The sequence below is a fragment of the Callithrix jacchus genome, chromosome 4, assembly GCF_049354715.1.
Source record: "Callithrix jacchus isolate 240 chromosome 4, calJac240_pri, whole genome shotgun sequence".
NCBI lineage: Eukaryota > Metazoa > Chordata > Mammalia > Primates > Cebidae > Callithrix > Callithrix jacchus.
The window spans coordinates 134365005-134377045 of record NC_133505.1 but is presented as its reverse complement, the minus strand read 5'-3'; the positions used below and the strand labels follow the sequence as shown (position 1 = coordinate 134377045).

Genomic DNA, 12041 nt, shown 5'->3' with positions numbered 1-12041 from the left:
CCAAACTCTTTCTACTAATATTCCATTAACAAAATTAAGATCATTAAAATACAGGGAGAGTGTACTGCTCCCTCATTTGGCTTCAGCTACCTTTCAGAGTCATGAATAAAACACGTTTTCAAAAATGCCTTGGCATTTTGCTGTTTTCTTTGTTCAAGGGAACTTCAGTAACTGTGTATAATGTATACCTTGAGAATAACTACAAGCAGCACAATATTTGCATTTAAAATGTGCTTACATCTTTTATTCTCCCTATAATTTGCTCATTATGGACATAAAACTATGATGGTTAAATTCTAAGTAATTTATCAAAGCATGGGGTCAGACAAGTTCCTCAAAGCAACCTGGAACTATTTCTCCAAAGGCAGTCACCTAAAGAGGTCACCTGAGGCTCATTTCCATATTCAAACATGCTGGTGAAATCTGTGGAAATTATCATTGCTGGAAATTTTTGCTCAATCTGTGCCAGATGCTGAGCTGTAGATTCTATATATTTTGTTACCTCAATTTTGATCCAGACTAGAATATCTAGTTTGTCCTCGTTGACATTGAATTTACATAGTTCAAACTCATAACCATCCTACAATGGCTTAGAATCCCAGAGTAAAGGAAAATGAGGAGATTTAATAACTACTATGTTTTAAACATTTGGTGCTTACTAAGTGTTAAGTACTATTTAATCATGTTACATGTATTAACTTATCAAATCACCACAATGACTTTATGTGGTAAGTGATAGAAGTGTTTGCATTTTATGAAAAAGGAAGTTGTAGCCCTGAGAGTTTAAATTCTGAAGTTTACACATTAAGGAAGGGGCTGAGGCCAGAATTAAAAATGAGGCTAATAGGAATTGGCAAGCCATAATCTTGAAACCACCCCCCTCTGGTTGTGTTCCCTTTATCCTGAAGGTTCTACTGCCCAAAATCACCTAGGGTCAGGAATCCTGAAAATTCTACTACCTAAAATCACCTAGGACTAGGAACAGCAAATCTGTGGTATTGTGAAGATCTTCTTAGACTTAGGGGTGCCTACGGTCTGTGGAGGTTCTTTCTAGCCCTGATACCTCTATGTGTCTTCTCAAAACACAGGAGCAGTGCTCTGCAGAACTAATGAGCATCCAGGGAGCTGTGTTGCCAGCAAGATTATGAGAATAACAATTTTTCACATTCTCTCTCCTCATCATAGGTCTGTTACTCACGCTCACTGCCTGGGAGAGAGAAAGTTTTAACATGAACAAGTGTGTATGGTGTGTGGCACATTTATTAATAAGCTATGATTACAATAAAGCTTTAGGCCTAGAAATCAGATTGTGTCATTTGATCTTAAGAACTAACATTATTAATGTAAGTTATTTGTTAAGCATCCCAAATGTGTTAGATTTTGCAGTCCCTCCTTTCAAGGAGTTTAAATGTTAACTGGGAAGCAGTTTGTTTTCCCCATGCAATGGTTGAACCAATAAGGTAAAAATGAATTGAAAGATTTTGTGATGTATTCTTTTACCTTCTTAGGTAAAATAAATATGAAAAACTGCTAATAGATTGTAGACAGTTTCAATTCAATTATTATTATTATTTTGAGATGGAGTCTCACTCTGTTGACCAGGCTGGAGTGCAATGATATGATCTTTGCTCACTGCAGCTTTCGTCTCCTAGGTTCAAGCAATTGTCCTGCCTCAGCCTCCCTAGTAGCTAGGACTACAGGCACACACCACCACACCCAGGTAATTTTTTTATTTTTAGTGGAGATGGGGTTTCATCATGTTGGTCAGGCTGGCCTCGAACTCCTGACCTCAAATGATTTGCCCAACTCTGCCTCCCAAAGTGCTGGGATTACAGGCGTGACCCACCCTACTTGGCCCCAAATCAATTATTAATGTAAAGACAATTGAACATAGGCATTCTATGGCCTCACTTAGCTTCCTTCAACATTTTAAGAAACATGGTCACCATGTTTGACATATGTTCTTCCCTCCCAAATACTCAGTTAAATTACTCTGTACATCTCTTTATCCCAAACTTTGATTTTCCCCACATTGTTTATTTCTGCTCTCAAAGACTCTTCTATGAAGATTGTTGGAGTCACTCATTAGTTGATGATGTTCAGTGATCTGTAATTGACACCAAAATCTGGAGACTCTTCTCAGTTCAGGCCATTATTATTTTATATTCCAATACTTTGAGGGTTTTGAACTTTTTGCTTTGATAGATTTGTAGAATATGCCAACCTAAACATTCCTTGTTATTATATATTTCTCATTTCACATGTTTCTTGTGGCTTTTCTATCAGTGTGTTACATTCCTAAGGCAATTTTTAGGTCGATATATTCTATAAATTTATCTTTTTCAAGACTACCCCACATCCAGCTTCCATTAGAAATTTTCGCTCAAGTATCTTCTTCAGATTGAAATGGTGTGCATGAAATGACCTATCAAAACCTTTGAAGTGGGACCAGGAGATTATTATTGTTCTTCTCATACTGTGGCATCTGGGGAAGGCTGATCCATTCAAAGAGAGGGCTGGCTGGTGAGACCTATAAACGTTATTCTCATGAGCAATGTCCTTGTGAGTCATGCATGCAACAGGGAGGCAAGCCTGGCTTGGTGGCAGGATGTAAAACTTAGATGTCAAAGCTCAGATTGAGATTCCAGAGCTATGACCACCAGCTGTAAAATTGTGACATTTTTATATCCCCCTACAGTGATAATATTTCTTTCATTGTCCTCAAAAGATTATTGTAAGGATAAACGATGCATATAAGAAAGTTCTCAAACTTGTAAATTTCTAAACAAATTTCAGTTGCTGCAATTACTGTTAATAAAAACTATAAACCATTAAGAATGGATTAAAAATATAAACACCCTCAAAACCTAAGATTCAAGGAAAACACTTGAAAGACTACATTCATTTATTAATTAACAGCTCAATCTATTGCATTTCCCATGATTTTTGTTGGTTAAGTGACATTTTCTTTATGAACAATGTCTCCTAATTCAAAAATAAAAATAAATTCCTTTTAAGAGCTAACAGGCCAGTGTGGTGGCTCACACCTATAATTTCAGCACTTTGGGAGGCCGAGGTGGGCAGATCACCTGAGGTCAGGTGTTCAAGACCAGCCTGGGCAACATGGCAAAACCCCATCTCTACTAAAGATACAAACATTAACTGGGTATGGTGGTGTGTGCCTGTAATCCCAGCTACCCAGGAGGCTGAGGTTCTTGCTTGAACCCAGGAGACTAAGGTGGCAGTGAGCCAAGATCATGCCACTGCACTCCAGCCTGGGAGACAGAGTGAGACTCCATCTCAAAAAATAAAAAATAAAATAATAATAATAATAATAATAATAAAGATCTAACAATTTAAGGTGGAAATAGACATCTATTTTCTCCTGTTAACTTGTTTTATAAAGGTTGCATATTGGCTTATTTTACTAACTTGATTACTCAACTCTTGGAATGGGTCTTATCTTTTTTTTGGAAGAATAGCACAGCATATTTTCCTAGTACAAAACTGTTGTACACTTTGAGAAAAAGATGAAAAAAAAAAACACTCGTCATATTCAGATCTCATCAGTCCCAATGGTGCTTTAATTTATATTTAACTTTCTTCACTGTGAAACTGAAGTTCCAATACGGCATCATATTTAAAAAAGCAGCAACAACATGCCCTAGTTTTTATGGCTTTCAGAAGGAATTATTTGGATTGGCTGCAATAGTATATGAAGAGATAAGTTAATGAAATATTTTTCCTACATTGTGCTACTTAGTATGCTAAACTGTGTACTTCATCATCTTTTAAGGAAAAGCACACAGATTCACAAAAATATTTTTCTCACAACAGAGACATCTAACAAGACAGCTCTGGATAGTTTGATTAACTGAAATAATGGTGGACCTTAGGGTTTTAGCTTTTTCCTACTTCATATTTTAGGTCTTTTATACCTTAGGTGAGCTCTATTCCCCAAGAAAGATGATGCCAAATTAATTCTTCTGTGACTTTTGTCACCGATATAGCTAGGATAGAAATAAATCTATGTGTCTCTACCTTTTATGAGATTCCAGGTAGCTATTTTTTTAAAAAAATAAAACTTATTTTACAAAAACTGCTGAATTTTCTATTTCCTGATAATGATTGTGGACTCTTAGAAATAAATCTTCACACACAGACAAATTAGATTAAACAGACACAGGCACGCACACACACAAAAAATTCATTTACTGTGGTGAATTCAAGAACACTATTTTATTGAATTCTCCCTGATACAAGATATAATAAAATGAGAAATTCCTTCAAAGTAAATGTGTCTTTCCCTTTTTTAGTCAGGCACACCATGCAGTGAATGAACACTGTTCCTTTTCTAAAAGCTTTTAGGATAGGTTGCATTTGCTACCTTGCTCATTCCTGCCAAGAATGCATCACTCACACTTTTTCAGGATGCAAATAACTGATTAGGATAATCTTTGAAAAGTAACCAAAAATTATTTAAAAGACACTATAATCTGGTTAAAATTATTTGATATACAGATGAATTTCACTCAAATATATTTGTTGATGAAATAATAAATGACTTTTTGAAGCTATATAATTTTACTAAGTTTTTTTAAAAACTATCTTCTTAGAGCATGCTAGTAGATAATATAATTAATTACTTTTGGGTTAAGAATGCAATTAACTAATTTCTTCTTTGTTCTCATTTTCTCTGGAATTTATTAAAATATATTTAATAAATGAATTTCTAAAAGTGATGCAAAGCAGATGTAGCCCATAAAATAAAAATAAAATAAATCAAACAGAACCCCTTAGACATCCAATGTGCAAAAAGCTATATCTTAAATAGTAAAAATTTATTGTACTAGTTGATTATCATGATAGAATCAGAGAAAACATTTCACATACTGAAATTAGTGAAATAGATATCAGTGTAATAGCACAAATAGCACAATTTTCTGACGGAAAAATTACGGAAGTAATGAGAGAAAATGAGAAGAATGATTGAAATATCGTCAAGAGCAGTCAGACCAGAATAACTACAAAACCTGGTACTTTCAAGGAGCGTTATGTGATATATTATGTTGTGATTTATTAATGTGTGTTTTCCTCAAAAGTTTTATCATCAAAGAAATTTGGGAAATTCTGCATCTCATATTCTCCTCTGGAGAGTCACAGTGCATTTAAAGTTTCTGAGAAGTCTTGCGTTAATTGGATCTATGCAGCTATTTTTTCATTGTGGTAAAATACACATAACATGAACTTTACCATTTTAAAGTGTACTGTTCAGTGGCATCAAGTACATTTGCAATATTGTGCAACCATCACTACCATCTATCTAGTCCAAGCTATATAGCTTTTTTTTTTTTTTTTTTAGATACAGTCTCACTCTGTTGCCCAGGCTGGAGTGCAGTGGAGTGACTTCAGTTCACTATAACCTCCACCTCCCAAACTCAGTCAGTCCTCTTACCTCAGCCTCCCGAGTAGCTGGGACTAAAGGTGCATGCCACTATGCCCAGCTAATTTTTGTATTTTTTGTAGAGATTGGGTTTTGTCATTTTCCCCAGGCTGATCTCAAACTCCTGGCCTCAAGTGATCCTCCCACCTCAGCCTCCCAAGTTTCTGGGATTACAGGCCCAGCTATACAGCTTTTTAATCATTGATGTGACTAGAAATCAGTTCCCTTTGGGAATATCTTTTAATTTTGGTGTGTCTAGAGAATATATTCATTAAAAAGTTGGCCAAATTGAATCTTCTCATTTTAAAAATAAAAATTTAAAATGTGACTGAGAGGTTAGATTTGCTTGAGATCACAAAGTAGTTGGAACACCGCCAGTATCTCATCCAGATTTCTTATTTCCAAGAAGAGTCTTTTTTTTTCCTTGAGATGAAGTTTCACTCTTGTTACCCAGGCTGGAGTGCAATGGCGCGATCTCGGCTCACCACAACCTCCGCCTCCTGGGTTCAAAGCAATTCTCCTGCCTCAGCCTCCTGAGTAGCTGGGATTACAGGCACGCGCCACCATGCCCAGCTAGTTTTTTGTATTTTTAGTAGAGACGGGGTTTCACCATGTTGACCGGGATGGTCTCGATCTCTTGACCTCGTGATCCACCCGCCTCTGCCTCCCAAAGTGCTGGGATTACAGGCTGAGCCACCGCGCCCGGCCGAAAAGTCTTTTCTATTACAAGGTATTTTCACCTTGTCTTAATTTGTATTGTCTTGTCTGATGATCTAGTGATCTATAAGCAATACCTTATAATTTTACCTAGAAGAATTCTGGATTAAAACAAGCATTTCTAATCTTTTAAACAGTATCACTTTAAAAATGTACGTGGTATTTGTGTTTTAACGCTCTCATTGTGATTTTCTTGTGAGAATTTTCATTGTAAGAACTCTCTTTTTAATTCACATACTTCTGTTACTAGGTCTTTTTAAGACTGTGGCTGATAAAACTCCATATCTTACTATGGAAGAAATCACAAGGACCATTCATATTGGACCAAGTAGACTAGGGCATCCTTGCTTTTATCATCAGAAGGATATAAAACTAGAGAACCTCATCATAAAGCAAGGTGAGCAAATCATGCTCAACTCAGTTGAAGAGATCGATGGAGAAATAATGGTGAGCTGTGCAGTGGTAAGGAATCATCAAAATCATTCATTTAATATGCCTTTGTCACAAGAAGGAGAATTCTACGAGTGTGAAGATGAACGTATTTATACTCTAAAGGAGATTGTTGAATGGAAGATTCCCAAGAACAGAACACGAACTGTAAAACTTACAGATTTTTCAAATAAGTGGGACTCAATGAATCCATTTCCTAAAGACTTTTATGGTACCCTGATTCTCAAGCCTGTTTATGAAATTCAAGGTGTGATGAAATGTGAGTATCCACTGAGAATGATGCTCTATAAGTATGAGCATTGTGGGGTTTGGGAATGAAAGGTTTTAGACCCAGAAGAAGGAGATTTGGTCTTTATTTCAACTATTAAGACTCTGAAAGTTAGATTCCTCATCAATCAATAAGCAAACCATATATCAGTTGCAAAGATCAAATTGAATGATGAATATACAGATACGTTGTAAATTGTATGGTGCTATTTACATGTGAGGTGCTGTAACTATCAGGAACAGATAGATCAAAATACTAATTTATTTTTATTCATGCCAGTTAAATATGGCTAGAAAAGAGCTACTTTAAAAAATAGAACACATTTGGTTAGAATGAGGCTTTTTTTATATGGAGGTAGTCAAGAAAAGAGGTAAATATGCAAAGCTCCCTTAACGCATTCATTCCTTCTATTTTTCTGACGGCCTTTTTATTTTTCCAGCCACCCATTATTGGCTACAAATCTCTCCTAGCCCAGAGCTCCTCTGTCTTAAGGGAAAATGATAGCTAAATTAATTCACACATAGGCAAGTTTTAATATGCAGCCTTCATAGCATTATTTGTGTTTTGAAATAGGAATATCCAGAGAGAGTATTTTTACTGCAAAGTTATTAATACCTTGAGTTTTCAGGATTATGACACATGAGTAGGATGGAGAGTAGAGAGTCCTGAACTTGGAGACCTAGATTCTAATTCTAGATCAATAACTTAATAGGTGGTGGGTTTCAGTGCACCTTTTAAACTCCGTTTATGCAAAGAAAATGATGATACTCTTCTGCCAACCTTTTGAAGTTGTTTTGAGAGAGAAATTAAGGTTTTATTAAGGTACTATTATGCTATGCAGTTGAGGATAAAAAGCAGTATGTAAAAATAATTGTTCAAATGGTCATCCTAAGGTATCTTTTAAAAAATGCATTTTACTCTGCTCCCATTAATACTGTTGGCCACATTCAATTATTTAAAAATCAATATGAATCTTTTGGTAAGTATTAGAATTCTAATCTATCCTAATTCTAATCTATTCTGAATTCTGTCACAAACAACTATTTAACTAGAAATTAATTGATTCATTTTGAACTAAAGGTACAGGTAAGGAATTCCACTTGAATGAATACTAAAAGTATTACAAAAAATTGAGGCCACAGCAAATTTTAGACCCCACATTAATGTTCTGTTAGTCCCTAATTGTGCAATTGAGATGAGTAATTGGATTTCTTTGATTTTTATAAATAATATGTAGGATTTTCTCATTTTAAAATTTGTTACTTTCTAAAACTATTGGCATCTCCTGCCTATTGCATAGTTACAAATGAGGGTAAACCCAGAACCTAAGCACACGGATAAGGTGGTTATAACATTTAATAAATTAAATTAGGAAGCAAGAAGGCTTCTCTGAAGAAATGGCATTTAAAGGAATACTCAGATGATGCTAGGAGGTAACCAGGCCAAGAAGAAGGGGGCAAGATTGGAGAAAACAGGAGCAGTGTGGGGGAAGCAGGTGAGCAAGAGATGGGAACTCTAATATAGCTGATGTGAGGAAAAAAATGGAGAGGGCAGGGGTTGAAACTAATATGACCATATGCAATGGTGAGTGGAATCAATCATGGAGGGTCTTGAAATATATGCTAAGAGGCTAAGTTTGTCATAAGGGCAAATCAGTAAAAGGCTTTAAGAGGGAGAGACAAGAATAGAGGAGAGTAGTGAGGCCAGTTGGGTGCCCGGGTATAGATTTGTACAATAGAGACATCAGTGGGAAAGACAGAAAACATAGTTGGGCTTTATGGGTATTTAAGAATTACAGTGAACAAAATGTGAAGGTCTATTGGAAGGGGAAAGAGGCCAAACTTGTTCCCAGTCTTCAGGCTTGATCTACTGGATAGAAGTGCAGTTTATTGAATGTAACCATCAGAAAATCAGGGGAGGTTAACATATTTGTTTAAGTAGGACTTAACTGTGAATTGATGTTAACCAAGACCCAGAAGAAAGCCCTTGGTTGAAATAATACCCTTTACAAAGTGTTATAGTTTTAGGAGGGAGTCTAATATACTTGGTCAAATGCTGCTGAGATCTTAAGTAAAATAAGATAGGCTAGCATTTTGTCAGTGGATTTAGGTACAGAAGTATCGAAGATAGGTCGATAATTGAATACAAAAAATTTAAGAGTTTACGTAGCATGGCCTGTAAGCTTTCTCCAGCAGCAATAAAGTCCTCCAGTGCATTAATGCTATTCTTAGCCCACAGTACCCACCATGTACAAAGAAAGATTGGGATCTGGCTGCATTGAAACTCTAATGTTCTGGTAGATCAATTCTGAGTTCTCTGGAAGATCTTGATGGGATCTGTTCTACCAATCTCTAGGTGTTCCTTAGACTTGAGAAATAGCATGAGCCTATCTAGAGCTAGGTCTAGTGTTCTTAAACCTAGCTCATTTTGATTCAAACAACAAGGATTTTAGTTTCTAAACTTACCTTGAGGTTTAGGGAAGTCAGCAGGAACAAAATCAAAAGTTAATGTATGCTAAACTTTATAAAACAATTTATTAATGTAAGAAGTGCTCTTTCAGCCCTCCCTTTTTCAGTTTTAGTCCAATTCCCATTCTTTAATGCTATTTAAATTAAATTTCAATTTTAATTATAATTTCATAGGGATTATTTTAAACATTAGTTCCTATTGTACAGCAATTTCAGGACAGATATTGTATGGGACTGGCTTGCATGTGTATTTACTGAAGAATATTCCCTGGAAATAGAGGATGGGTGTCTATCACAAATACCTGATTTAAAAAATTTTTACTGTTGTAGGCATTTTTGCCCCAAGTATGAAATGTAGACCATGTTTTGAATCCATCATGGTTTTGTTTTACATGATTGTTACTTTCTTTTTCTTTTTTTTTTTTTTTTTTTTTTTGAGACGGAGTTTCGCTCTTGTTACCCAGGCTGGAGTGCAATGGCGCAATCTCAGCTCACCGCAACCTCCGCCTCCTGGGTTCAGGCAATTCTCCTGCCTCAGCCTCCTGAGTAGCTGGGATTACAGGCAGGCGCCACCATGCCCAGCTAGTTTTTTGTATTTTTAGTAGAGACGGGGTTTCACCATGTTGACCAGGATGATCTCGATTTCTTGACCTCGTGATCCACCCGCCTCTGCCTCCCAAAGTGCTGGGATTACAGGCTTGAGCCACCGCGCCCGGCCTACATGATTGTTTCTTACACTGAAGATTCAAACTTGCCTTGAAGTCAAGAAACATTACTGAATTGCTTTCTACAGGCCTTGAATGTCAGGCACAGTTCAAATTCTTGGCTAGAGTGCTTCCTTTCCAAAGTGACAAGAAAAAGAGTAGGTCTGAGCAGGGAATAGGAAGTTTTATGGAGATCTTAGGGGAAAGAGCAAGATGAAAAATACTGAGAACTATAGGGAGCCATGAAATATTGATTTGCTGGAAAGAGAACATAACCAATAAATAAGATAAGAGAGAATATAAGAAATTCTGCTCCTATTACCAGTTTTTAATTATTAATGTGAAAATTTGAGCTTCATAAAAAATAAAAGTAACAGAAAGTGTTTAAATAAAGTATTTGTGTCTGGAAACTTAGCCAAAACCTCTGTTATAGGCCTGAACCTCCCAACCCTTACCACATATGTAATGATTTAGAAAAAATTATCCCTCTTTGGAAAATAGATAGATATAACAGTGCAAACCTCGAACTACTAGTCTTATATATGTCACTTCATAACGTGTATTGTGCCTTTCTCAGGAAGATAAAATTCAATAGCATAATAAATGGAATACATAATATTTGCAAATGAAGAAAACTGAGTGAGCTATTTAAATTTGCCTTCGAAAAAGAGAGGTCTTGACCATTAAAACTTTTATAATGTATCATGCTTTGACATATAGATTGACAATTAGTTCTTCCCTAAGTGAAATTTCAGAGTTGTATGACTCCCTTTCTTTTATAAAAAAAACCTTAATGCCTCCCAACTTTTGGGGGTATGATTTTAGCCCAGATATATAAAATATGCAGAGGAATGAAATCACACAAATGAAAAGTGGTATCAGAAAGGTTGTATCTGATATTGTATAATCAGTGATAGATGAATAGCAGAAAAATAACACTTTGGTCTTTAGAATTCTGAGACTTCCTCTTTCTCTCATTTAATTTTTAAAAATAATTTCAATATTTATCAAAGTCCAAACAGTCAAATAGTAAAAAGAATTATAACAACTTTATCAGCAAACCTTTATGCCTTGACACAAGGGCCGAATTTTCCTAATATACTGCTCTTTTTAGGTAATGCCTTTATATATTTTTCCCCTACTTTCTGGTACATTTCTAAATAATAAAGGAGTATTGCTCTTTTCAAGTCATCAACTTTAAAATAGTAACTATTGACTTTCACATAAGACAATGAAGACTTAATTCTCTTATATTCCTACTTCTCCTTCCCTATTCTCTCAGTATATTGTAAGTTATAGCTAAGCATTAATATTTTCATTATTGTAACAATTCACTGCTTAACCAAGTGGTTTATAATGAGTATAATTCCATTTCTGCATAACTGTTTTTCTGTAATGATGACCTTATCATTTTCTTTGCTTGATTTTCTTCAGTCTTATCCTAAGTCTTAAGAACATTCTTCAACAACTCCATAAAAAAAGGCCAGTGAAATTTTCCACAGAGCCCAAACTGTCAGGAAGGCTACCTTTTCTATTAATTTATTTTCCTGAAGGTATTCCTTTGTAACTCTTCATTTTCATGTTCCAGTTGGAATTGCTTATTCATGAGACCAACTGCATAGGTTCTGTATTGGGAATTTCATTTAACAATCATCCTGGTGGTTCCCTGTCACTTGTGTCTGTGTTGACTAGCTATTTCTGAAATCAAATAACTAATTCCCTCTGTCTTGACTTCCTTCAATTTTGATGGAAGCCAGCCTTCACTTGCTTCCTGAAAACGATGCATGGACTAGCAGTTACTTAGAGAGCCTGCATATTTAAAAAAAATTCTAAACACATATAAGAGTGATAGTTTGGCTACTTACAGAATTCCAGATTGAAAATAAATTCCCCTCTGAAGTTTGAAAACTTTACTCCTTTATCTTCTCCCATCCAGTATTGCCTTGGAGATAGTATACCCCGTATTCTGAAGTTTAACAATAATGTGACTT

The 12041-nt window shown here is 35.6% G+C and overlaps 1 protein-coding gene across 5 annotated transcripts in view; it reads left to right on the top strand.

Moving 5' to 3' along the window:
• THEMIS (thymocyte selection associated) overlaps nt 1-12041 on the top strand; it is a 226526-nt gene that overhangs the window by 82157 nt on the left and 132328 nt on the right. For all 5 annotated transcript variants that reach the window (XM_008995003.5, XM_054254420.2, XM_054254422.2 and 2 more), the window contains exon 3: nt 6411-6869. In XM_008995003.5, coding sequence (XP_008993251.4) covers nt 6411-6869 — 459 coding nt within the window. The remainder of the gene's footprint in view (nt 1-6410; nt 6870-12041) is intronic.